This window comes from Protopterus annectens, chromosome 9.part0 (assembly GCF_019279795.1).
Source record: "Protopterus annectens isolate FY-2018-M chromosome 9.part0, PAN1.0, whole genome shotgun sequence".
Taxonomy (NCBI): Eukaryota; Metazoa; Chordata; order Ceratodontiformes; family Protopteridae; genus Protopterus; species Protopterus annectens.
Window position 1 is genome coordinate 1,105,934,535 of NC_056743.1, and position 27,474 is coordinate 1,105,962,008.

At 43.2% G+C, this 27,474-nt stretch overlaps 1 protein-coding gene across 2 annotated transcripts in view; it reads left to right on the plus strand.

The window, feature by feature from the left end:
- The window catches only part of CBX5 (chromobox 5), a 434,847-nt gene that overhangs the window by 35,970 nt on the left and 371,403 nt on the right, over positions 1-27,474 (plus strand). For both annotated transcript variants that reach the window (XM_044083958.1, XM_044083959.1), the window contains exon 2: positions 8,523-8,716. In XM_044083958.1, the coding sequence (XP_043939893.1) occupies positions 8,574-8,716 (143 nt within the window). In that variant the 5' untranslated portion in view covers positions 8,523-8,573. The remainder of the gene's footprint in view (positions 1-8,522; positions 8,717-27,474) is intronic.

Here is a 27,474-nt window from a genome sequence, read left to right on the forward strand (position 1 = left end):
TTTAAACACTGTCCACAGAGAGCTGTTCTCAATGACCCACCCTCTCCCCCAATACTATGGGTCTAAAGGTAATACAGGTCTTTGTGTATCTTGGGCAGTGCCTTAAAGATAGGTACAACAGGATGGTCAACATAGCCGTTATTACAGAATATATTTTTAGTTTTGTCTAACTCCTTAAGTTCATTCAAAAAATTTCTAACATACGAAATTATGCAATTGATTTTGTCTCCATCAGTCTCCATATAAGTGGAGTTTAGCGCTAAGCATTTGTTCATTTTATAATAGACTGGATCCATCAGTACAATTGCCCCACCCTTGTCTGCATTACATGATGAACTCAATTTGTTTAACACTAGAATCTGAAGTAGGAGATTCATTTGTCTGCAACCTGTGGGTTATGGATCAGATATCGGATCCGAACCGGCATGGTTTACCAGCTATGGATCCAAGCTCTCAGCTCCTCCCCTCACCCATAATGCCCTGCTCTACCCTCATGACCCCAGATCTCGTTTGCCGCGCATGGTGACCAGATTGTGTTTTCTAAGCTCTCCAGCTAAGTGAAATTTTCAGTCTTAAAGTGCTTGTTTTTGAAAGTTTTGTGTGAAAGTTGTGTGGAAGTGTAGGTTTCCCTTTTGTATTATTATACTTTTAGTGTGTTAAATTTATTTTTACTTATCCCTCCCCTCGCTGGTAGCGTAGTGTGTGTTTGGGCCTGTTGAGTGGTTTTTGTTACTTTACTTTAACTAGTTTTAGTAACCTTGTTATTTGCTTTTGGGATGTCTGAGCAGCCCAAAGCTGTATTTTCCAAGTGCTCCGAGTGTGGCCATAAGCTTTCCCCAGCTGATGGCCACACTCGGTGTGTTAGATGCCTGGGGGTTGAACACCTCACATCTGGATGTTCCATTTGTGCAGGGTTCAACCCCAGGGCATTGAAGGAGCGAAGGTCCAAGCTAGTCTTGGCGGGTCTTTTGCCACCGGACTCGGCCCCGGCCTCCGCTCCTTCGGGGGTAACCGTTTCTACGGTTATCTCCTCTCCGGCTCCCCCCCTCCTCCTGGGACTCAACCTCCCTGTAGTGGTTCGGAGGAGAGGGAAGCTAAGAAGAAGGCCCGGAGGGAGAAGCACCATAAGCGGCGGGCCGAGACCTCTGTTTCGGCCCCGCCAGCTAAGCAGGCTTCTCCTCCGGCCCCCTTGTCTGCTGGCTCTCCCCCTCCTCTGCTCCGGTCTCCAGTATGTTTTTCACCGGGACCTGAGGAGGAGGAGACCCGATCTCCGTCGAGGCTATCGAGGAGGCACTCAAGGCCTACCTCGGTAGCCTCGTCGAGATCAACTTATAGCCTGTCAGACGCTGATCTGGACCGGATGATGAGAAGGTTCATCCAAGCCCAGATGCAGATGGGAGTGCTCTTGCCTTGGTACTTCGGATCCGAGCTTCGGATCCGGGGGGATCAGTGCTCCTTCGGCGCCGTCTGTGTCGGAGAGCACTGTCCCTTCGGATCCGAGCGCCGGCTCCGATCCACTCCTCGGATCCGAGGGGGAGCCGATTGTCGGATCCTTTGGTCGAGGTCGGCTCCCCTTCGGCTTTTGATGTAGTGGAGAGGGCCCTGTTGAGGGTCTCCGGACCCCCGGCACTTGCTTCGGCTCCGTCCCGCGCTCCCTCTGCACTGGGTCAGGCTTCCACCATCCGGCCCTTGGGACAGCCCGCTCCTGTGCCCCAAGCTGTTCCCCTGGAACAGGTTACTGTTTGAGAGTCCTCTGACAGCCCCCAGAGGATGTTCCCCAAGCATACGTGCAAAAGGAGGCACATTGACTCCCCGAGTCTCTCACGGAAGACACGGATTTGGAGGAAGGAAGGCTCCCCCGTCAACCCCGAGGATGTCTCATTTGGAGACATCATGGAAATGCTCCGCATAAGGGGTGGTCTGCCCCAAGTCTTCCTCGGACGAGTCCGTGTTCTTGGAGGCACCTGAAGCGGGCCCGTCTACCTCTTGGGTGTCTCCTCCTGCCGACCCCCTGGTGGACCTCATTACCACCAGGGCGTGGAAGGAACCGGACACCGTGGAGCCAATCCCTAAAAGGCCCGACCGTATTCTCAGTCCCCCGGCTGACCGTGCCCATTGGAGTAAGGGGCCTCCGGTAGATGCCATGTTGACGGCGGCGGCCACCAAGAGGGAACTTGCTCAGGAGAGTCCCTCAGTCCATCCTCCGAGCAAGGAGTCTCGGATGATGGACCGCTTGGGGAAGCGGATGTTTAGTTCAGCGACCTTCTCTGTAAGGGCGCTGAACTATCTGGCACATGTGATTAGGATGCAGTGCGATTTTATTAAAGAATACGCAGCATCCCCCCCAGAGTCCATGTCGGAGGAGGACTAAGTGCTGCACTCCACCCGCATGGCCACTCTCAGGTCCATTAGCAATACCTCTATGCGGCTACTCTCCCATCCTACGGAAGGCGCCGCTAGAGCCGCAGGGGCAGGCCTAGTTACTAGACGTCAGGCCTGGCTCCGTCATTGCGATTTCTCAGAGCCCTTCAAAGCGTCATTTGTGAACGCCCCCTTCGATGGTTCTGCCCTCTTTGGCAAAACTGTTCGCGACACTTTGACCCAGAGCGAGAAGGACGGGAAGACGCTGTCTGCTGTCGGAATCCGCTTCTCTGCACCCCAGAGGCCCTATTCTAGGAACCAAAAGGGTCAGAAGAAGATGTGGTTCCGGAAGTCGCAGCAGTCCCAGCCTGCTCCGGACAACCAGTCCTTCCGTGGCAGAGGAGGACAGGGAGGACGCCGCCCTAGAGGCAGAGGGGCTCCCAGGAACTTCGGGTCCAGAGAACCCTTCTCTGAACGGCCCGCGCAGCAGCCCTGAGGGGTTGCCCGGCTGCTCCACTCTGGGAGGCAGTCGGGGGACGTTTTTCGGAGCACCTGGCGGCATGGGAGTCCATAACATCAGACCGCTGGGTTCTCCAGATCATATCCAGAGGATACCGTATCCCCTTTCGTCACTTGCCAAAATTGAAGTCCCTCCCCGACGTTCCACCCAGTCAGCGGGAGGCCGCTTTGGCAGAAATTGGCCATCTGCTAAAGAAAAAGAGCCATCCAGCCTGTCCCCCCCAGACCAGATCTGATCAGGGTTCTACTCCAGGTTCTTTTTAGTGCCAAAAAAGACGGGGGATCTAAGACCAATTTTAGACCTTTCACTCTTGAACCTGGCAGTTCCCAAGGAGAAGTTCCGAATGGTCACTGCAGTCTATTCTCCCCTTCTGGGAGAAAATCACTGGATGTGCTCCATAGACCTCAAGGATGCGTACTACCATATACTAATGGACAGGCGCTCCAGGAGGTTTCTCCGCTTCCGGCTGGGAGCCAGTCACTACCAGTTCCGGGTCCTTCCCTTTGGTCTCACCACAGCCCCCAGGGTGTTCACCAAAGTATTAGCAGTGGTAGCGGCCCACCTGAGGCTTCAGGGGGTACAGGTCTTTCCCTACCTGGACGACTGGCTCCTTACCGCCCCAACAAGGCATCTACTCCTATTGGCGCGAGACTCCTTTCTCCATCTTGCTCCCCGTCCGGGCATCACTATAAACACAAAAAAATCCAACCTAGCACCCACGCAGTTCATAGATTTTATAGGTGCCAGGTTAGACACAAGGAGATTAAAAGCCTTCCTCACTGCGGACAGAGTTCAAAATCTGCAACTCCAGGTGCGGGCCATTCTCCACTCAAGCTCAGTTCCGGCGGAGTTGGTCCTGAGGGCTCTAGGGTCCATGGCGGCTGCTATAGCACTTCTTCCTCTCGCCAGGTTCAATATGCACATCCTCCAGTGGACACTCCTAGTACAGTGGTCGTATCTTGCTCTTCCTATGCATCATCCCATTGCGATCAGCAAGGCTTGCAAGCGGTCCCTCCTGTGGTGGCTTCACTCTCCAGATCTCCACGGAGGCCGCCCATTTTGTGCTTCTCCCCCTCTCGCCACGGTGACCACGGACGCCTCCCACCTCGGGTGGGGGGGACATTTTGCAGGCCGGACCGTCCAAGGCACGTGGAACGATTCAGAGACCTTACTGCATATCAACGTTCTAGAGATGAGAGCAGTGCTCTTAGCGTTGCTAGCACTTCAGGCCTTTCTTCCCTTGGGAACAATTGCGATTCAATCGGACAACATGTCGGTTGTCTGGTATATCAACAAGCAGGGAGGAACCAGGTCTTACCCTCTTTGTCGAGAAGCCATGAGAGTTTGGGAATGGGCAATCTCCACCAACCGCTTTCTCTTAGCAACGCACATTCCGGGTCGGTCCAACATCCTGGCGGACAAACTCAGTCGCACCATTCTCACCCCTTACGAGTGGTCTCTCAATACTCAAGTAGCGGAACGCATATTCGCACGGTGGGGAACTCCTTGTTGCGATCTTTTTGCCTCTCCCTCAAACACCAAGTGCGACAGTTTTTTCGCTCTGATACCTCCTCCCGGAGGTTCCCCAAGAGACGCTCTGGTGCATGCTTGGCCACCCGGTCTTCTTTATGCTTATCCCCCCTTGCCTCTGATGCTCCAAGTTCTTAAGAAAGCTTCTCGGTTGGGGTGCAGAATGATTCTCATTGCCCCGTTTTGGCCTCGACAGATCTGGTTCCCCTTCCTAAGGTCTCGCTCTGTGTGAATCCTCCTTGGATTCTAGATCCCATTCCGGATCTGATATCTCATCCATCCCACTTATCTCCTCCGAACTTGGACAACCTGAAGCTGACCGCTTGACTGCTCCAGTTCCACTCTTGATCAGGACTCCCGGTATTTCGTCTCCTGTTAAGGCCATCCTGGTGGCAGCTCATAAGCCATCCACTAGGAAAGTCTACCGCAGCAAGTGGAAACTGTTCTCTTTGTGGGCGGAGCGGCAAGGCCTAAACCCCTTCACAGTTCCTCTTCCTTTGGTGCTTGATTTTTTAACCACTCTTTTCAATGATGGTGCCAGCAGTTCCACGGTCAAAGTACAACTTGCGGCAATTTCTCATTATCACATTGGTCATGACTCCAATCCACTGATGTCTGCCAAGTTATGTAAGATTTTCCTTAAAGGTACTTTTCTCCTCAGGCCCCCTATAAAGCAAGCGGTTCCTCCTTGGGATCTTTCCTTAGTTCTCCAGGCCTTGACCGCCCCCCCCTTCGAACCGGCGGCTACGGTAGATCTGAAATTCTTATCCTTCAAGACCGCCTTCTTAGTAGCCATTACTTCGGCCAAGAGAGGCTCAGAGCTTCAAGCATTATCAGCTAAACCTCCTTACTTGGTCTTTCATCCGGACCGTGTTTACCTCAGGACCAACCCGTCCTTTCTTCCTAAGGTAGCTTCTGAAGCAAACATTAATCAATCCATTAACCTCCCTGTTTTCTTTCCTAAATATGAAAACAAAGGTGAATACAAGTTTCACTCCTTAGATGTTCACAGGCAACTTAGATTTTATCTAAACAGGACGGCTGGTCATAGGCAATCCGACCAGTTGTTCATTTCCTTTGCTAAATTTAATTTGGGCAAACCAATTTCTAAAGTCTCATTATCTCGCTGGATTTCACAATGTATCTTATTGGCTTATCAAGCTTCGGGAAGGCCCGCACCGGAGGGTGTACATGCCCATTCAACCCGGTCAGTCTCTACCTCGGCAGCCTTTAAGGCTAGGATTCCTCTAGATATTTGTGCAGCAGCCACGTGGGCTTCATCTCATACTTTTATTTCCCACTACAAGTTGGATCTTGCATCTAGGGGTAGAGCATCTTTTGGCTCCGCGGTGCTCCGGAATATCCTTCCATGATGGCCGCCCAAGATTCAGGTAGCTGGGGACTCTGTCCCACAGGTTGCAGACAAATGAATCTCCTACTTCAGATTTAGAAGTTATGTACTCACCATAACGTTCCATCTGAGTAGGTGTATTCATTTGTCTGCAACCATCCCGCCCTCCTATCCCCCTGGCCTTTCAGTTTCCTGCATATGATGTGTTTTACCCTTTTCAGGGTGTTCTTGCTGTTGGCAAACTCGATCTGAGGTCATGAGGGTAGAGCAGGGCATTATGGGTGAGGGGAGGAGCTGAGAGCTTGGATCCATAGCTGGTAAACCATGCCGGTTCGGATCCGATATCGGATCCATAACCCACAGGTTGCAGACAAATGAATACACCTACTCAGATGGAACGTTATGGTGAGTACATAACTTCTAATTAATGGCCAGGGGCTGTAAACTGAGATTGATCATATGCAAAATGTGGTAGGCTCTAGGGAAACAGAGGCAGCACCTTGGTTTTCCTCCAAAGGAACACTGAATAGTTTTAATAAGAAATGTAATAGGAAACAAGTGGCCAGTAGGAACAAGAGTAAGGTTTCTTTATATGTCAACTTGTAGTAGTGATATAAGATGGGTACAAGATGTGATTAGGAGTAACTGGAAAATCTTGCAAACTGATGACTCCCTAAAAGGCCTAGTGGGAGAATACCCAGACTTTATTTTTAAGAGAAATAAAAACCTAAAGCAGATTCTCTGTGATAAGCAGCCCAAAGTAAACAACACTAATAATAATTTCAGTAAAGTTGGAACTTTTCCATGCCAACGATGTAAGGCTTGTAAATACATCAGTAGGAAGTCCAACTTTATTCATCCTATAACAGGGAAGGAATATACCTTTATAGCCATGGCCACATGCCTGACCACAAATATTGCCTACTTAGTGACGTGCAATTGCTGTTCCTCATTTTATGTGGGGAAGACTAATTGCAGATTTAAGGGTATGATTCTGAGGTATCTGTCAGCTGTTAAGACTGAAGGATAAGAGAAATGCACTTTCCTTACATATAATACCCAGGTCACTACTTCTCATTTCAAGTATTACAACAAATAAATGGTGATGGCAGGAGGAAGGGTAATATATCTAGTTGTACAGAATATAATGGAACCAGGTGGATCATTGAACTAGGGGCTAACAGACCCTTGGGACTCAGTTGTGTCTTGCCTTTAAGACCTATCTTGAGCAGGCGTAGACCTTGCATTCAGAAAGATTGACTTTTAATTGTTTTATTGGCTTTAAAATTTGATTGATGTGTTTGTATTTAAATATCAAGTGAGCTGATCTGTCTCTTATGTCTGACGAAGGGTCTTGTACCGGAAAGCGCTAACATCCTTTGGTAAATAAATTATACTTGTTTTTTTTTTTCCTGGTGGTCTATGGATAATTTTCATTCTGTATTAGAAAGAAGTTAAGGGAGTTTACGGCCAGGTACAGGTCACATTTTCTTCTTCTGCTTCCTGTCTTGTTACCTGAAGTGATCATGTGGCTCACTAAAATTTGGGGTGAGTGTAATCCCTCAATTTGTTCTGTTGACACTAGGTGCAAGGCACCTTTTTGGAGAAAATCTAAATCCTGGGATGTGAGTGCTGCCTTGTCCACATCTGGCAATACCTTAGGCCCTGTCAAGTTGAGCAATCCCTGAAGTAGACTGGACTATAATTGGACTTGCAGACTAAGATAACTCTCTTGCACATGACATTAGGTGGCTGTACTTCATTCTGCTATATCTTGGATACTAGCTGACTTTTTCTGGTGGTTCAGAACATCATAGTGCCTTCCGTCTTAGCATGCCTATGTATATTCTTGGTAGACAGTAAGACCAAGATACGTTTTTGAATAATTTTTGTGCTTTTGGGTACTATCCTGTTTAGTTTAGGAGTTAGGATTGCATTGGGTCAAGCAGCTGATGTAACTTGAATGGTGACTCATTTGATAACTGGTAGAGAGATGATCAAGCACCATCTTGTTCTAGAGATTTTTCTCCTTTTCTTGCACTGGTATCTTGTCTCTACATTTGTTTTTTTTCTCCCTCCCCTACTGTTGCCCTTTACTGGATGGGACCCTGACTTCCTTGGGAAGCAAAGCTCCGATGGCTCTTTTTGTTCTCCACGGTAGCCGAAGGTATATTTATCTGGGTTTACATGTGTATACCTGGAGCCATTGTTATGGCTGCTACTTGTAGCCACTACCTGGGGGAGGGGGGTTAATGCGGTGACGTCCAATGTTACCCCCCCCCCCCAGTAAACCGTGTGATAGACCTTTGGATGCTCCTTTTCTCCAAAGTGTATTGTACTGGTATAGGGCTCTTCCTAGATTCTCCTTCCAAGACATGAGAGCTACATGTACTTTCCATTCGGCCTTACTGACTTTCCTGAACCCTGGTCACCAGGAGCCCAAATGGATGCCCTTCCTCTCCACCATTAGGCCTACTTTAACTGATAATAACAGGCAATAGTAGGAGTACACTTGGTTATGTGTGTGTACACTTTTGATGAGAATTGTCCGCATGTTGGTGGAGGCACCGAAGTTGTGCTGTTTTGTACTAGGTGGCTGTAGTCGGGGTAATTGGGAGTAAATGTTGGTTATAATTGTACACTGTCTTAATTTTAAGATGTATTATGGGTAGGCTTTTTATTCACAGTGAGACATTTAGTGAGGGATTTGACATTTTGTCTACTGTAATGATTCACTGTTAACTTTTTATTATGATGTAGGACCACAAACTGAAGTGCCAAGTGGAGGCTCACCTAGACGTTTCTCCAACAATGGGAAAGAAAAGCAAGAAACTGATGGAAGAAGAGTCTTCATCTTCTTCAGAGGAAGAGGAATATGTTGTGGAAAAGGTTTTGGATAGAAGAGTTGTGAAAGGTCAAGTGGAATTTCTCCTCAAGTGGAAGGGATTCTCTGAGTAAGTGAATTTTTTCAGTAGTATTTGCTTACCCTTTAGTTTGTGTTGGCTGTGTCTCAATGGATAATGAGGCAAGGTCCGTCTTTTCAACGGTTTATTTAAACTGGCAGATGCAACATAGGTTTGTGTACAAGTACATATTTCAGGGGTCACCTGGGCGCACGTTTGGTTGAGCCACTTGTGTATGGAGTACCTTTTGAGCAAGTAGTCAAAACCAGACCTACAGAGTAAAACCATTCGGTAGATTTTGGTGTTAATCCCCTGTGTTCAGTTTGGCGGGTTTATTGGGGAAAATGCTCATTACAATATGATATAATGTGTACAGATGTGTGTTGTAAGAGGTGACTTGAATTGATGTATTGCTTTTAATTTTTTGCACTAAACATGTCATGGAAGTCCTGCATTGAGTAATTTGAACGCACTCAAGACACTGGCAGTTATAGCATTCATGGAGAACTCTAGTCCTCTATATTAGCTTTGTTTCTTTAGTGGCCTTTAGTCTTGCAGTTCTTGACAGGGCGGTTTCACTGTGTAGAATCTGATCTTTGTTTTGTACTATGGCCTATGAAAAGTCTACCTGCAGCTTTTAGTTACCTTGTGCCTATATCATAAAAGGACTGATGTTCATCATGTTTCACTGTTGCAGTCATTACTCTAGGGTTATCCTGCTGGCAGGCTACTAGCAGTTGGCCTGAATTCCAAAGTCCTGGTCCGCATCGGTTGCTGTCGCCTCTTCCCTGACGTCAGTGCGCCGGGGGTATAAAAGATGCAGCCGACGCCATTTTCTTCAGTCTTTCTTGCCGCGCTGTGCCCAAAGCAAAAGCAGTTCGCAAGTGCCGGTCGGCCGACTCCTGAGATTTTCAAATCCGAATTTCAGAACTGAAGTCTTCATTAAAGTTAAGTACCCCGTTGGGCCGATGTCAGAAAAAGTTAACAATTGTATTTCTTGTGGGAAGCAAATACCTCATAAGGATTTTCATTCTTACTGTATTCCTTGCCTAGGCCCTGACCACAACGTTGCTAGCTGTTGGTTTTGTGCTAGATTTAACCAACGCACTATTGAGCGTCAGTTCGATTTTGCATTTCATTATTTTGGCCGAAGGTTTAATTATATAATGCCGTCGGAACAGCCGACCGGAGTTTACAAAAACCGCAAGGAAAAGGAGAGGCATCAGAGGTCCAAAACCGATGAGGCCTCCGCTAGGCCAGTCGCCGGTTCGCCGGCTCTCAGTGAGGCGCTTTCGCAGCCCCTGGCGCCCACTACCTCAGAGCCACAGGCCCCTTCCGACTCCCACGTGGAGCCGACTGGGCCTCTGGATACTCAAGGTATTGGACAGTCGGAAATCATTCCCTCAGATGGGTCCGGAGCCGCTGAGCAGGCATCGACTTCTGAGGGTGTCTTCAGACTTATATTAAACCATCTTCAGCTTCAAAGACTAAAGCAGCTCTAAAGACAAAGAAATAAGTACAGCATTCTCCTACTCTGACTACAGTGCCTAAAAAAACAGATGCTTAAAATGGCCGAAGACCTAATTACTTTGATCAGGGATTCCCATCCCCCTCCTGATAAGAGGCCTAGGCAAGGGACAGAATATGATTCTTTTGATCAGGTTTCTATTTCCTTTGATTCCTCTTCTGAACAGGATTATTCCATTCCTCCTCCTTATGAGGATTCTGATGCTGAAGAATCCATTCCTTCAGCCTCTCCACCTGAGGATTATTCTTTTGGGGAAACACTGCATACCATGAGGGAGCATTTCCACTGGGAAAGCCAAGACTACTCAGAATCTAAGAAATGTCTCGAGACTTTCTATTACCTCAGCACAGACCCCTTGCTGTTCCACCTGTTCTAAACATTGAAGATGTGTTTTCAGAGTCAGGCCTGTCCCCAGACTCTCTACCTCCTGCACCTGCTAAGCCTGACCGATACTACAGGGTCCCAGATTCTCATAAATTCCTATATAAAAACCCTGCTGCTGACCCAGAAACTATATCTCGGGGTCCCAAAGGGGTCAAAGCTTCCACTGCAAAAAACCCTGTCCCCTTTGATAGGGATTCTAGGGCACTGGAAAGATGGGGGGTGGGGTTACACTTCTGCTACCTTGGCTGTAAGGGCTTTAAGTATTGCTGATATTTAAGCATATGAAACTGACAATTTAATGTCACTGCTTAAACAGAAAATATTGACAAATTCTCTTGGTGCCCAGAAAGGACAACCTGGAGACCAATACTGGACCTGTCTATACTAAACGCGTTTCTGGAGGTTCCAAAATTCAAGATGTTGACTCTACAGCAGCTACTGCCCATGCTGGGCAAGAAGGCTTGGCTCGTAACTTTGGACCTAAAAGAGGCATACCTGCATGTCCCAATCAGAAAATCATGCAGAAGATACCTCCGATTCATAGCTGGCTCAATGCACTACCAATTCTCTGCACTGCCCTTTGGCTTATCTACTGCGCCCAGGGTCTTCCCAAAATGCCTGGCACCAGTAATTGCGTTTTGCAGACAGAGGAATTCAAATATATCCCTACTTGGACGACTGCCTAATTCAAGCAGAGAACAGACCACCTTCTAAAGCATTTGGTGTTTGTAAAAAGATTACTAATTTGCTTAGGGTACACAGTAAACGAAAATAAATCGAAACTAGTACCCTCTCAAGAGATAATATTCCTTGGTGCAAGCTTAAATACAACTGCCCAGATGGCTTATCTCATGCCAGACAAAGGCAACTGACTTTCTTACTTCAAAAAGTTGGCAACAAAGACCCAGTTATCTGCAAGGAAAATCCTGCAGGCCGTGGGCTTCATGGCATCCTGCATTCTACTAATTCCATATGCCAGACTGCATATGAGGAAACTACAATGGTATCTAAAAAGTGTTTGGACTCAGCATTGCCACAGCCTGGAGACAGTAATTGTCCTTATTCCCTGCCTGCAACAGGAGTTTTGATGGTGGGCACAGGCCTGTCACCACAACAAGGGTCTGCCATTCACTTTACCCACAGCCAGACAGACACTGACAACAGATGCATCCGATTATGCCTGGGGGGCCCATATGTCAGGAAAATGTATTCAGGGCACATGGCCTGCAAGCCAGATGCATCTTCATATCAATCAAAAAGAGATGCTAGCTGTTCAGAATGCCCAGACAGCTTTCAAGGACCTACTTCATCCAAGACAGTTACTGATAAAGACGGCCAATACTACAGTCATGTGGTACATAAGCAGAGAGGCACACATTCCTACCCCCTCTGCAGACCAGCAAACACCCTCTGGGACACAGCATTAATTTACCAGGTTCACCTGCAAGCACAATTCCTGCCAGGAAAAACAAATACTCTGGCAGACTAAGCAGAAACCTCATGGATCCCCACGAGTGGAAACTGGATCCACAAGTCTTCAGCATAAGGAAATGGGGATGCCCAGACATAGGTCTGTTTGCCTCCCCTCACAACTGCCAATTACAGAGATTTTGCACAAGGATTTGTCACAAACAAGCATGGAGAGTGGACGCACTATCCTTCAGCTGGAAAAACCTAACAGTATATGCCTTTCCTCCACTGCCTCTCCTTCCCAAGATACTCCTAAAGGTCAGACGAGAAGCCAAAAATGATACTGATTGCACCAGACTGGCCACGCCAGCACTGGTACCCAATCCTTAAGCGCTTGTCTCAAGGCCCAGCATGGATACGCCTCAAACTTCCCACTTGCTGACCCAATAAAACAATCGGATCCTGCACAGTCAACTCGGGACCTTAAATCTGGCAGCATGACTGATAATGTAGCCATTCAGAACACTCCTCTTTCAAAAGCTGTTATGGATGTCATCTTGGAGGCCAGGAGGCCCAGTACCAGAAAATCTTATGCAGAAAAATGGAAGAGATTATTTGCTTGGAACCAGGAACAAGGCATTAACACGTATGTACCAAATATTCCTCAGATTTTACAATACCTAACTGAGATGCTGGACAAAGGCTTTTCCTTTTCAAAATGGTAGTAAAGACAAACTTCAGACTCACCACGACCAGTAATGAAAAACTGTTAAGAACTTTATTTTAACGGTGGTAAGCGCTTTCGCGCATCTCCTGATACGCTTCCTCAGACCATAGACAGAATAAAACCTTGAGATTATATAGTCAAAATCAGTCTTATAATTCAATACATTAATTAATCAATTAATCAATTTTACAATTAATTAAGCATTTGCCATCATCAAATAGTCACAAAAGCCTTAAAACTTTTTACAATCACTTATCGAATGGACTATGCGAGTCAAATTCTTAACTCTTTTTAGGGTTGCTTTGCTATCAACCATCTTATATTTGTCCTCGACATATTTCATTCATTAAAAATCTTATAAAAGTGAAAAAATATCCTAGTACAATAAAATAAAAACTTTATAAAACTTTCAAACCTTAAAAAGACATACAAGAAAATAAACATAGAAAAATAAATATTCAAATATTTAAAGCATGAATATAAAGAATTTATAGTTGGAACCCAAAAACACTGTTTAACCATTACTATGTTACTTTCTACAGAAAAAAAAAAAAAATATATATATATATAATATATATATATATATATATATATATATATATATATATATATATATATATATAAATTAATAATATTGAATAACATTTTCTAAAAAATCATATTGTCCTTTTCAAAAAGCAGAAATAGAACCTCAATTCATATGTGTAATGTAATATAAAACATAAGAAATATATACTGAAAAATAAAAATAGTAGTCTACTAAACATAAAATGCTAATGAAAACCTTATACTATATATGATACATCAGAAATAGAGATTAGAGTGTCAAAATCCATCCTAGATGAGCAAATATTGTAAATTTAATTTAATTTAAATTAGAAAATAAATTTTATAAAAGATGTATGTAAATTAGAACTAAACAACAATTCATCTGCATGTATTAAGAAAAGACCTTAATGAGACATATGCATTCAACCCAGGGGAATAGTGTCCTTTCAGCCTAAAAATCCATTTCAGCTCCTTTAATTCCAAGAGGTTCATATAATCACCACCTCTCATATTTGGTTCTACAACTTGTAATACCCTAAACACAAAAGAGTGGTTAGGGAAAAGTTGGACATGTTTAGCTAGAGCATTCAGATCATTTTTATTTTTGATATCATACTGGTGATTATAAATTCTATTTTTCAGCTTCCTCTTGGTCAAGCCTACGTAAAATGCTGAACACTGTTCACAGGTAGCTAAATATATTAAACCCGAAGAATCACAGGTAGCCTGGAACCTAGGTTCAAAAGAATAAGATATCTCCGGATGTATAAATTCTTGTTTTTTGGTTATGAATCTACAATAACTACAATGGATGCAAGGGTATGTACCTAAACGATTTCCATATGGCACTACCGCTGCCTTTCCAGTTCCTGTCCTGTCACATAAGAGTCTTTTATTAAATTTTTATTATTTCTATAGACAAAATGGGGAGTCTTACCCACCAACCTTAGTGTGTAATCATCTGTGAACAGTACTCTCCAATTATTAATAATAATTCTTCTAATATTACAACTATCATTGGTGTATGTTGTTACGAAACTAACCCTTTCAAGTAAGTTACTTATGTTCTTTTTAGTGTGAAAAAAGGGTGGGGTTTATATTGAACTGCTACACTAGAGGTTTCTCATTCTCTTAAAACCTGCATTCTAATGGTTTTCACTAAATTATAATCATATCCTCTATCTAAAAATATTTTTTCCATTCTATCTGCCTCCTTTTAACAGATCTGAATTATCTCTACAAATTTTGGAAAGCCTGGTGAATTGACTTTTTATTATGCCGCTAAACACGACGTGGATGCATGCTGTCGAACCGTAAAATTGTGTTTCTCCAACATGCTTTCCTATGTAATGTGGAAGTCAATTTGCCTTTTCTTATATCCAAACAAACATCTAAAAAATTTACTGAGTCAAAAGATGTTTCAACTGTAAATTTAAGAAAATTAGTTGTAGTTTCAAGATGTTCTTTAAAGGAATAAAATTCTTCAACCGAACCATCCCATACAATTAAGATGTAATCTACAAAACGTTTGTAGACTAAAACCTTACTAAAAAGGTGGTGTGTAAAGACGTTCCCTTTCCCAATGATACATCACTAGGTTGGCATACGTGTTTGCACAAGGGGTGCCCATAGCCACTCCTGACTCCTGTAGGTATAGGCACCCCTCAAATGAAAACACGTTATTACTCCGTACCAAATCCAGTAGATGACAAATGAGTATTTCATGGTTCCTGTCTATAGACGGAAAAGTCTGCAACACCTCCCTTATTGCTTGTATCCCTTGATCATTCGGGATGGAGGTAAAAAGACTTGTCACATCCATGGTGACAAGTAAATGCTGACCCTTGATTAACATTTTATCCATTGAATTTAAAGAATCTAAAAGCTGGTCTGTATCTTTAAGGATACTCGGAACCTCATTAACCAAGGGTCTCAGTGTATTTTCTAAATATACAGGTTGATTTTCTTATGGGGAATGGTAAAAAATGTGTGTTGTCCTGAGCGTTGTGTTTCCGTATGGCTCCTAAGTTTTTTTGTAGACCAACAGCTCAATTTGCTTCCTGATTCGGTAGCGGAGTAGAGGTGGCCGTTGTTGAAGCAACTATTGCTGGTAATTCCGGTGGAGTAGTGAACGCTTCATCTGAACCGTCATCCTGAATCACTGGCATAGAGGCTGAAGTTGATGGACCAATAGGAGCGGAGGCTGTTAGTGTGCAGTCAAGTGGCGCCAAATTTCGAAACTGGTTATCAACCTGTGGGTTGGAATCCATTCTCCTGGGCCATACAAAGACTCCCCCGGTGGAGAAATCCTTTAAAATCACGTTGCAACTTCTTGAGCTTGATTTGTTGTAGCCTTAAAGCATAAGAGTTAACTTGGCTATAAATATTATCAAGTTTCTTTTGACAAAAGTCCTCACAAAATCTCTCTCTTAGTTCTTTATTCAAGGTACTGACTTGAGCCAATAGTTCATTTTCGCGCGGACCAAAATAATTTATCAAAAGCTGTATATATTTAAATCTAGCTTCAAGGTTTATCTCCTGCCATTTTTTAAGGAGAGTGGGGTGGCTATCACCATAGGAGGGCATACATAGTATTCGCATGCCCCACGGAATCAGTTTGAAATGCAAACAAGCCTCCATATGTTTGCGTTGCCACATTAAACGCTGAAGTTTATACAGGTCATTCTCAAGTAATTTAGCTTTAGTATTAAAAACTTCTAAATTGTCAATAGTGACACCAGCAGAACTGGAAATGGGAACATTAAAGTCCAGAGCCAATAAAGGATTAGATTGACAAACTGTAATAGCTTTCCATTGTTCATTTGACGGAATCCTCGGTTCCGGGTTGTAGTCTAGTTCCACATTCAGGTTAGCCATATCATGTGCTGGGATGGTTCAAAACAAGTGAGACTGAAAAACAGGAAAAACGAACCACTCCAGCTGAAGAGTCTTCGGTTAAAATGCTGAACAAAATGGGTAGTAAAGACAAACTTCAGACTCACCACGACCAATAATGAAAAAAATGTTAAGAACTTTATTTTAACGGTGGTAAGCGCTATTGATGAATAAAGAACTGAGAGAGATTTTGTGAGGACTTTTGTCAAAAGAAACTTGATAATATTTATAGCCAAGTTAACTCTTATGCTTTAAGGCTACAACAAATCAAGCTCAAGAAGTTGCAACGTGATTTTAAAGATTTCTCCGCCGGGGGAGTCTTTGTATGGCCCAGGAGAATGGATTCCAACCCACAGGTTGATAACCAGTTTCGAAATTTGGCGCCACTTGACTGCACACTAACAGCCTCCGCTCCTATTGGTCCATCGACTTCAGCCTCTATGCCAGTGATTCAGGATGACTGTTCAGATGAAGCGTTCACTACGCCACCGGAATTACCAGCAATAGTTGCTTCAACAACGGCCACCTCTACTCCGCTACCGAATCAGGAAGCAAATCGAGCTGTTGGTCTACAAAAAAACTTAGGAGCCATACGGAAACACAACGCTCAGGACAACACACATTTTTTACCATTCCCCATAAGAAAATCAACCTCTGTGCGAGAACGAACAGGCAGTTGGGAGACTAGGAAACGCAAGTATTCAGGGGAAAGCGGTGTGTTTCAGAGAAGGAGACAGAGACCTTGGAACTTCTCTTCTTCAACATGTCCAGGTACGTCCTCGCTATTCATGACAAAGAACTGTTAAATAAAGGGCTGTCTTTTGTCCCTTCACAAGGCAGTGTTCTATCGGATGTTCTTATAGATCTTCGTATGTTTGGATGTTCTATAGCCCTGAAATTACATTTCAATGCAAGAACTTTAGAAAACAAGAATGGAAGTACATCAGACATTTTTGTTTAAGAAGAAAAGCTCTTTTACACCGCCCTTGCCAGGGCATGTTGATTCTTTTATAAAAATGTGTGAACAGGACTTCTAGCATTATTTTCTTAGCAAAAATAAAAAATGTTCATATTTTAATATGTCTAGAGATGTTAAATCCTCTTTAAATTTTATTAATGATCCATCCATTACATTGAGACCTGTGGATAAGGGTGGGGGTATAGCACTATTTGACACTACTAACTATCCGTCTTTAATGCATGATATGTTAAATGATGATAATACTTATTTGGAAATAGACCAAAGAAAGTTGTTGGAAATAATTGGTGCTATTAAAGACAACATTTATGATTTACTTATGTGCCGCCAGTTATCAAAAAGCTTATATGAATTTTTTCTAAATGATTGCCCAATAGTTCCAGCTATCAAAGGTCTACCCAAAATGCACAAAGGGGTTTTCCCACCCTCCAATGCGACCAATAGTATCTGGTGAAAAGTGGGCCACAGAAAATATTTCTGTATATTTAGAAAATACACTAAGACCCTTTGTTAATGAGGTTCCGAGTATCCTTAGATACATACCAGCTTTTAGATTCTTTAATTTCAATGGATAAAATGTTAATCAAGGGTCAGCATTTACTTGTCACCATGGATGTGACAAGTCTTTTTACCTCCATCCCGAATGATCAAGGGATACAAGCAATAAGGGAGGTGTTGCAGATTTTTCCGTCTATAGACAGGAACCATGAAATACTCATTTGTCATCTACTAGATTTGGTACCGAGTAATAACGTGTTTTCATTTGAGGGGTGCCTATACCTACAGGAGTCAGGAGTGGCTATGGGCACCCCTTGTGCAAACACGTATGCCAACCTAACCTAGTGATGTATCATTGGAAAAGGGAACATGTCTTTACACACCACCTTTTTAGTAAGGTTTTAGTCTACAAACGTTTTGTAGATGACATCTTAATTGTATGGGATGGTTCGGTTGAAGAATTTTATTCCTTTAAAGAACATCTTGAAACTACAACTAATTTTCTTAAATTTACAGTTGAAACATCTTTTGACTCAATAAATTTTTTAGATGTTTGTTTGGATATAAGAAAAGGCAAATTGACTTCCACATTACATAGGAAAGCATGTTGGAGAAACACAATTTTACAGTTCGACAGCATGCATCTACGTCATGTGTTTAGCGGCATAAGTCAATTCACCAGGCTTTCCAAAATTTGTAGAGATAATTCAGATCTGTTAAAGGAGGCAGATAGAATGGAAAAAATATTTTTAGATAGAGGATATGATTATAATTTAGTAAAAACATTAAAATGCAGGTTTTAAGAGAAGGAGAAACCTCTAGTGTAGCAGTTCAATATAAACCCCACCCTTTTTTTCACACTAAAAAGAACATAAGTAACTTACTTGAAAGGGTTAGTTTCATAACAACATACACCAATGATAGTTTTAATATTAGAAGAATTATTATTAATAATTGGAGAGTACTGTTAACAGATGATTACACACTAAGGTTGGTGGGTAAGACTCCCCATTTTGTCTATAGAAATAATACAAATTTAAAAAGACTCTTATGTGACAGGACAGGAACTGGAAAGGCAGCGGTAGTGCCATATGGAAATAGTTTAGGTACATACCCTTGCAACCATTGTAGTTATTGTAGATTCATAACCTAAAAACAAGAATTTATACATCCGGAGGTATCTTATTCTTTTGAACCTAGGTTCCAGGCTACCTGTGATTCTTCGGGTTTAATATATTTAGCTACCTGTGAACAGTGTTCAGCGTTTTACGTAGGCTTGACCAAGAGGAAGCTGAAAAATAGAATTTATAATCACCAGAATGAGATCAAAAATAAAAATGATCTGAATGCTCTAGCTAAACATGTCCAACTTTTCCCTAACCACTCTTTTGTGTTTAGGGTATTACAAGTTGTAGAACCAAATATTAGAGGTGGTGATTATATGAACCTCTTGGAATTAAAGGAGCTGAAATGGATTTTTAGGCTGAAAGGACACTATTCCCCTGGGTTGAATGCATATGTCTCATTAAGGTCTTTTCTTAATACACGCAGATGAATTGTTGTTTAGTTCTAATTTACATACATCTTTTATAAAGTTTATTTTCTAATTAAATTAAATTTACAATATTTGCTCATCTAGGATGGATTTTGACACTCTGATCTCAAATTACTATTTCTGATGTATCATATATAGTATAAGGTTTTCATTAGCATTTTATGTTTAGTAGACTACTATTTTTATTTTTCAGTATATATTTCTTATGTTTTATATTACATTACACATGAATTGAGGTTCTATTTCAGCTTTTTGAAAAGGACAATATGATTTTTTAGAAAATGTTATTCAATATTATTAATTTATATATATATATATATATATATATATATATATATATATATATATATATATATATATATATATATATATATATATTTTGTAGAAAGTAACATAGTAATGGTTAAACAGTGTTTTTGGGTTCTAACTATAAATTCTTTATATTCATGCTTTAAATATTTGAATATTTGTTTATTTTTCTATGTTTATTTTCTTATGTCTTTTTAAGGTTTGAAAGTTTTATAAAGTTTTTATTTTATTGTACTAGGATATTTTTTCACTTTTATAAGATTTTTAATGAATGAAATATGTCGAGGACAAATATATGATAGTTGATAGCAAAGCAACCCTAAAGTGTTAAGAATTTGACTCGCATAGTCCATTCGATAAGTGATTGTAAAAAGTTTTAAGGCTTTTGTGACTATTTGATGATGGCAAATGCTTAATTGTAAAATTGATTAATTGATTAATGTATTGAATTATAAGACTGCTTTTGACTATATAATCTCAAGGTTTCATTCTAATGTCTATGGTCTGAGGAAGCATATCAGGAGATACGCGGAAGCGCTTACCACCGTTTAAGTTCTTAACAGTTTTTTCATTATTGGTCGTGGTGAGTCTGAAGTTTGTCTTTACTACCATTTTGTTCAGCATTTTAACCGAAGACTCGTCAGCTGGAGTGGTTCGTTTTTCCTGCTTTTCCTTTTCAATTAAGATTCATGCCTCTGCCATTTCAGCCCATTACAACATGGAGCCTCCTATCTTTTCTCATCCTTTAATAAGGCAGTACCTCAGAGGGGCCAAAAACATAAGACCTCCAAGGAGAGCACCAATACCTGCATGGGACCTCAATTATGTCTTGGAAAAACTCGTACTGCCTCCCTTTGAGCCAGTTAACAGCTGATATAAAATTCTTATCCTGGAAAGCAGCTCTGCTACTGGCAATAACCTCTGCAAGACGAGTCTCGGAGTTACAAGCACTCATGGCTGTGGAACCTTTTATCATTTTTCATCCAGACAGGGTCTCTAGGACAAACCAACATTTATGCCTAAGGTGGTGTCCAGTGTGGCCCTCACCCAAAACCATCCACTTGCCTACTTTTTATCCAAACCCACAGAACAAGGGTGAGAAAATTCTGCATTCTTTGGACATACACAGGCAGCTACTCTTCTACTTGTACAGAACTAAAGCTTTCAGAAAGACCTGAGCAACTTTGTGTTATATGCTGCAGGATCAGAAGGAAAGGCTAACGGACCATTTCTAAATGGATAGGTCATTGCATCCGTTTCTGCTATTCTCAGCATGGCAAATCGGTGCCTAAGGGCATTAGGCCTCATTCTACCAGAGCAGCAGCTACATCAGCAGCCTTCCTCAGAGGAGTACCAACCAAAGAGATCTTGGAGGCTGCAACTTGGAGTTCAGTACACACATTTACACTACCACTTACCTCTTTACTCTAAATCCAGAGCAGGCTTTGCCACTGCAGTTCTGCAGGGCCTCATAGCCTCTCCTAATCCTATTTAGCTCAGCCACCCAGCCTCAGCTTTGGGATTCAACCCAAGAGTAATGACTGCAACAGTGAAACACGATGAACATAGTACAGTTGTGTACCTACCATAAATGTAGATGTTGGAGTGTTTTCACTGTTGCAGTCCAGGTTACCCTCCCACCATCCCCCTTTCATTCATGGGGTTTATCTGTACTTCTCTATTCTATACAACCTATGTGGTGTATTTGCTTGTAGATGAAGAAAATGTTTCCTTACTGCATGTATGTTTATTGGCATAATATATTTAGCCTCCCTTTTGGGGGGCACCTGACATCTGGGGCAAGAAAAACTGAAGAAAATGGCATCGGCTGCATCTTTTTATACCCCTGGCGCACTGACGTCAGGGAAGAGGCGACAGCAACCGACGCCTTACCAGGACTTTTGGAATTCAGGCCGACTGCGGGTAGCCTGCCAGCAGGATAACCCTTGAGTAATGACTGCAACAGTGAATACTCTCTAACATCTACATTTATGGTAGGTACACAACTGTACTTTGTGACACATCTGACTGCTCTCCCTGCATGCTTTGTGATGGTGTGTATAGTTGTCGTCCTGCAAACATTAAGGCCATTGTTTATCTGCTTTACCCTTTACAAATTCATGCTGCAAACTTTCCCATGTCTTCTGTGCTTTTACTTCAGCCTGTTAGTGTTTGCCACCTTTTTATTGCGATAGTAGTTATTGCTGTGTTTTTTTAACTGCCTAACATCTTTTCTTAAGATTGTTAAATTGATGTAGAATTGGTCTACTTGTTTACCAATGTACCACTATTTGTATGCTAGAGTCACCTTTCCATAACTTGCAAATATATGCATGCCTTTGTCTGATTTAGCCCACAGGGTATTCCTTGTAGGAGACCACCAGATTTCTTCAAACCACTTTTTGCTTCTTGGTCTGAAATCTATGGGCCACCTTCCAAGTTCACTACGCTCAAGGTCTGTAGTTAAATGGTGAAGGCATCTACATTAATTTGGAAGGAGAACCCTTCACAGTCGGCCAAATGCATAGGAGATCTCCAGAAGAAGTTTGTACAGAGTGGCTGTAGGAAGCGGTTTTAAAAAATGCTGGTTGAGTGAGGCCATTGCATTTCAGTTTTGGTTGACTAGTTGGGGTTCCCTCAAACCTAGAGCCATTGTTTTGTTAGCCTTGGATCAGAGTCCTGTTTCACTTGGATACCCAACTGTGCTGATTAGTTTTAGAAGCACATAGTAGGATCTCTTCAGCTTCTGCACAAGGCATCCAGCCTGGATGCTGGCTTTCAGGAATTTGATGAAAAATCAAGTTGTGCTCGACTGTCCCTACTCCAGGCCAATAATCAAGGAACCTAAATCCTTACTGCTGACGCTGGTGAGGGATGGCCACTAGGAGCAAAAATGGATTCACAAAGCACAATTTCCCATAAGAGCACATAGGGAGCACATGCCAGACATGGTGCTGGTCCCTCCCTCTCTCCAAGACTTTGCACTGATCACCACTTTTGGAGCACTCTGTCCCTGTTCCAAGTAGCTGACACACGCCCACACTTGAATGTTTGGTTTTCACACAGACCAGGGGAGGGCTGGCACACTTACCAGCTGTGCTCCCTCTGCCCAGACTATTAGGTGATTTCACTGCCACCTGTCATCTACTCTAAGGCTCTTACAAGAGTACCCAGTTATACGGAGTAAAATTAATACAAATGAATTTGACCAATGCAGCAAGGCTTTCAAGGAGTGGCCAGTGTCACTAAAATAAGCATAAGTACTCTTAAGATGTTTAAAATATTTTCTAAAAGACCAGTCACAATGAAAGGTATAGAAATACATTGTAAAATAGAAAACATGAGAATACTGAATTACTAGTTACAATGAACACCAGTTTCAATCACAGGAGATATAAAAAATAACAGTTGGTTACATTCACACAGATGCAGAAAAATTTGTTCTTGCCATAACATCCATCTGTGTTATCCATTTTCATTCTTCCCTGATCTGTGGGTTTCATATCCGACCTCTGATCTGACTTAGCAGATTTCCAAGCTTAAGATCCGAAGCTCAAGCTCCTCATCTCCATCCCATAATGACTTACTCCTCCAAATTACCTCAGATCGAGTTTGCTAAAAATATACAGTTAAGGTGCATACATAGAAGATGGAGGTTCAGGGGCTCAACACAGGAACCACAGTTCCTTATAGAGACCAACTGTTCAAGTCTACATAGAAAAAGGCAAGGGGGAAGGAGGATGCGGAAGTCAAATGAAAATGGACAATACAGATGGAAAGTTACAGTAAGAACAGAGTCCTCAGCTACACAAACCTAGGTTGGCCCTCCTGGATGGATGTTCTGAAGCATTGTAGAGCCAAAAGCAGCTTTATTCCTAGAAGTACTGTCTAGTTTGCAATGAGAAATAAAGGTATGAGACCTTGACCAAGAGACAGCCGCACAAATATCAATTGACATTCTCAAGGAAAGTGCTTGAAGTCACCATAAATCTTGTAGAACGAGTTGATGCACTCTGACAAAGACGCAACTTTTGATGAATAAACAAAGGAGATGCAATCTCGTAACCATCTGGCCAGAGTAAGTTTAGTAACTCCTGTACCTTTCCTAGCAGCTGGTCGTATTTTCTGAAGGATTTTTTCCTATCACAATAAAAGTGTAATTGCCTATGAACATTAAGAAGATGAGTGTAGTCTCCCTTTTTCTGAAAATTGAGGAAGAAAACCAGAAGATGGACTGATATTGCTTTCTGTAGCCACTTTAAGTAAAAAGGATGGATTGGTTCGTAAAGGTACTCTGCCCGTATGGAAGATTTAAATAAGGAAGTTTAGAAGAGAGGGTTTGGAAAATCTTTGCTGACATAATGGCTAAGCTGTTAAGGTCCGTTTTCCAAGAGAGAAGCTTTAGATCTACCTTGGTTGCTGATTCAAAGGGAGGGTGAATCAAAGCTTGTAAAACCAAAGTAAAATCTCAAGGGGGAGTTGGAGCCTTGATTGGAGGACTAAGTAAAAAGGTGTCTGAGAAAAACCTTGCATAGCTTAGAAGCTAGAGGATTTTTTCCCGATGTGGAAATGTGAAATGGCTGCCAACTTGAACCTTCATCATGGAATAGCTGGCTCCATTCTGGAAGAGGAAAGCCAGGAAATTTAAAATTACAGGAACTGGGGCCATAAAAGGATCTATTGGCTTCTGCTGAGCCCAAATGGACAATCGTTTTCATTGACTCTTGTTTATCTTTCTGGTAGATGCTTTGTGAGCTGATATTGGAATCTCTGACTAGGGATGAAAGCCTGGAATGTCTAGCCATCATTGGAACTGGAAGAAACCATGCTGTCAATTTGTAGACGTTTAAGATTCAGCGGTGGTGCAGCGGTTAGCATTGTTGCCTCACAGCAAGAGACTCTCAAGTTAGATTCTCTGCTGGTGTGCCTTCTGTGCGGAGTCTGCATGTCTTCCCAGTGGTCGAGTGAATTTAAAGACATGCAGGTAGGTGCAAGCCTGTGTGGGTGTGCCGCCTTTGAAGGTTGGGCGCCGGGCTGGCAACTCAACACAGTAAAAATTCACTGCCAATCATTAGCAGACCCCTAACCGGGAAAAGCTGAAAGTTGGTTTGATTCAGATGAGTCTTCCCTGAGGGATGCTATGGGTCTGGAAGTGGTTCCAGTCCAGAGTCCATGGAGGACAAAGTAGATGAGACCAGAGGAAGGTGAACCAGGCCTGGTGAGGCCAGAAAGGAGCAATGAGGATTACTTTGCTCTTCATATGAGCTTTCTAAAGGAATTTGGGAATTTGAGATAAGTAACAATGGATAAAGTTGACCGGGAGGCCAAGGATGGACTAGAGCATCACTTGGGGGCTGTCCCTGAGGGATCAAGGCAAAGAACTTGTGTATTTGTTAGAGGAGAGGCAGAAAGCAAGGTTGACTCCTCTTGAGGAAGATCATGTTTGCCACTGGTTTAGAGACCACTCATGAGGCATCAGTACAGTTCTGCTGAGCCTGTCCTAGAATGTTGGACTCCCTGGAATGTGTTGACTAGAAAATGATTGGTAGAGAGCCCATTGCCACACTGTTTTTCGACAGTGGGTAAGATCCATTTCCCCTTTGCTTGTTTATGTACCACACGACGGACATGTCCATCTGAATTGTGGTGGTCCCCAGGGGAAGAAAGCTGTGTAGTGATTGCAGTGCCAGAAGAACTCATTTCCAGGATGTTGATATGCCAATTGGTCTTCTGAGATGTAAATGTGCCTTGGACCATCTGTCTCAACAAATGCCCCACCCCCAACTGGGAGGTGTCCATGATCAGTGTGGTGTTTGGCAGAGGAAGAACAAGACGACCTTGGACTTCTGTGAAATGAAGCCACCAGAGAAGAGAAACTTTGCATGCCCATAAAGGTTTTATAGGTTGTCCGAGATTGTTGTAATGATTATTGAACTGGTAATGTGCACTGTGGGATTTGCACATGTAAGCGTGCTGTAGGTTGTAGCGTTATCATGGCAACCATAGAGGCAAACGCCCTTAATACTAATTTTGCTGAAGAGGGTGGAATTGCTAGGATCTGGAAGACATGAAGTCTGAGATGACACTGGAGGAAGAAAGAGTTTTGGTTGTGTCCAGATGAGCTCCAATAGTCTAGCAGATGAATATGATGGAGCTGTGATTGATTCTGTGTGTGACCATTTATACCTAGAGTGGGAGCCAGTTTTAATTGGTATTCCCTGGCTTTAATGAGTAGATGCCCGGCTGAAGCAGAAGCCACTCAAGATAAGGAAACTCTTGGAATCCCTGTAGTCTGAGATGAGCTGAAACTACTGCTTTACATTTGGTGAACACCCGGGGGCCTGTGGTAAGACCAAATGGAAGCACTCTGAATTGGTAGTGACAGTCTCCCAGCCCAAAATGAATATACTGTATAGAGTGCCTCTCCATTTTGATCAGGCAGTACACATCCTTCAGGTCTTTTGAGCGCATCCAGTTTTCCACCTTCAGAAGAGAGAATGGATTGGATCATGACCATCCTGAAATTTTGAGCTCTTCACCGATTTGTTCAGAGTTGTTGGATCCAAAATTGGTCTATGGTCCCCCTGTCTTGAGTACTAAAAAGAACCTATATAGATTCCTGCGACTTGGTCCGGAGGGACCTCCTGAATGAGACCTTTTTGTGGAGCAGCTTTGTAATTTCTACCACTGCTGCCTCCCCCTGATTGGGTAGCACATCGGGGAGTTGAGTCTTTTTGGCTTGAGAGGATCTAAAAAGGAATGGAGTATCCTTTACACCCATTGATCATTTTGGTTATCCAGGTGTCGGGGTGCAAGGGTAAGCACCCCCCCCCCCCCGACTGCCTCCCGAGAAGGCCAGTTTCAGCAACCCTTCAGGAGTGCAGAAAGGGTCTCTCAGAGAAGGAATCCCAAGACCTTGATTATGTGGACCCCTTTTGCCCCTGGGGTGGCATTTCCTATTGTAACTGACCCGGAGGAAGTTTCCCTGAAAAGAACCTTGAGATTTCCTGAACCACAATTTTTTTTTTTCTTCCATGTTGTTTTCTGGAGAAGGATCTTTGTAGAGTAGAAAAACTGATTTCCAGTGGCAGACAAGGTCTCAATCTTTTTCGCTGTAGAAGTGCCAAAAAGACAAGCCACCAAAGGGGTGCATTGAATAAATGACTCCTTGAAAGGTTCCACAGTCGCACAGCTGCATCCAGGCATGGCACCTAATGGCAATGCTAGAACCAGCAGTCCTCGAGGTGCCTTCTGCCACATGGGCAATCAGCCTCGTGGATAAATTGGATATCTGTTTGGATAGTGGCCATTCTGGAGGAAAGTCTTGCATTGCTCCTTTTCAGACATGGACTCAAGACCAAGCTAGAAAGTTCTCAAGTCCCTCTGTAGCCTGGTAAAGCTAATAGTATTTCATTGCTCATAAAACAAATGTGGGTGAAGTGTAAACCTCTTGCCAAAGCCCTAGGCTCTCTGGGGGGGGGGGGTGGACAGTGGTTTGGCGGTTTCTGCAACAACCACGGCATCTACTGGGATCCCTCTGGTCCAGTGCGTTTTGTCTAGGGGGTGCTTTGCATCTATCAGCCCACTTGGGTATGGGCTCTATGGTGTCCAGATCCTTCCATGTCCTAGTGGAAACCAGCTCAGTAAGAGGATCTGCCGGGGAGGGCAACAGGATATAGATGGGCTGGTGCTCAAGATCTCCGAGCACTGATGCTTCTGGGTTAGGGCTTTGGGAGGACCATCCACCCTTTTGACAGAGGATCTCTAAGATGTCCATAAAGGAGACATCGTCTGAAGATATAGGGGGCCCTTCCCCTTCCTCAAACTCAATGTCCGAAGTGACTAATTCCTACGGGGAATCCAGATGTGCCCCTTTTACACCTCTTCTGCGGGGACATCCTTGGCGGGATACTCTGGGTAGGTATGGGCTTTAACAGCAGGAAGAGGTTGGGGGCTTTGTAGCACAAGCTGTCCC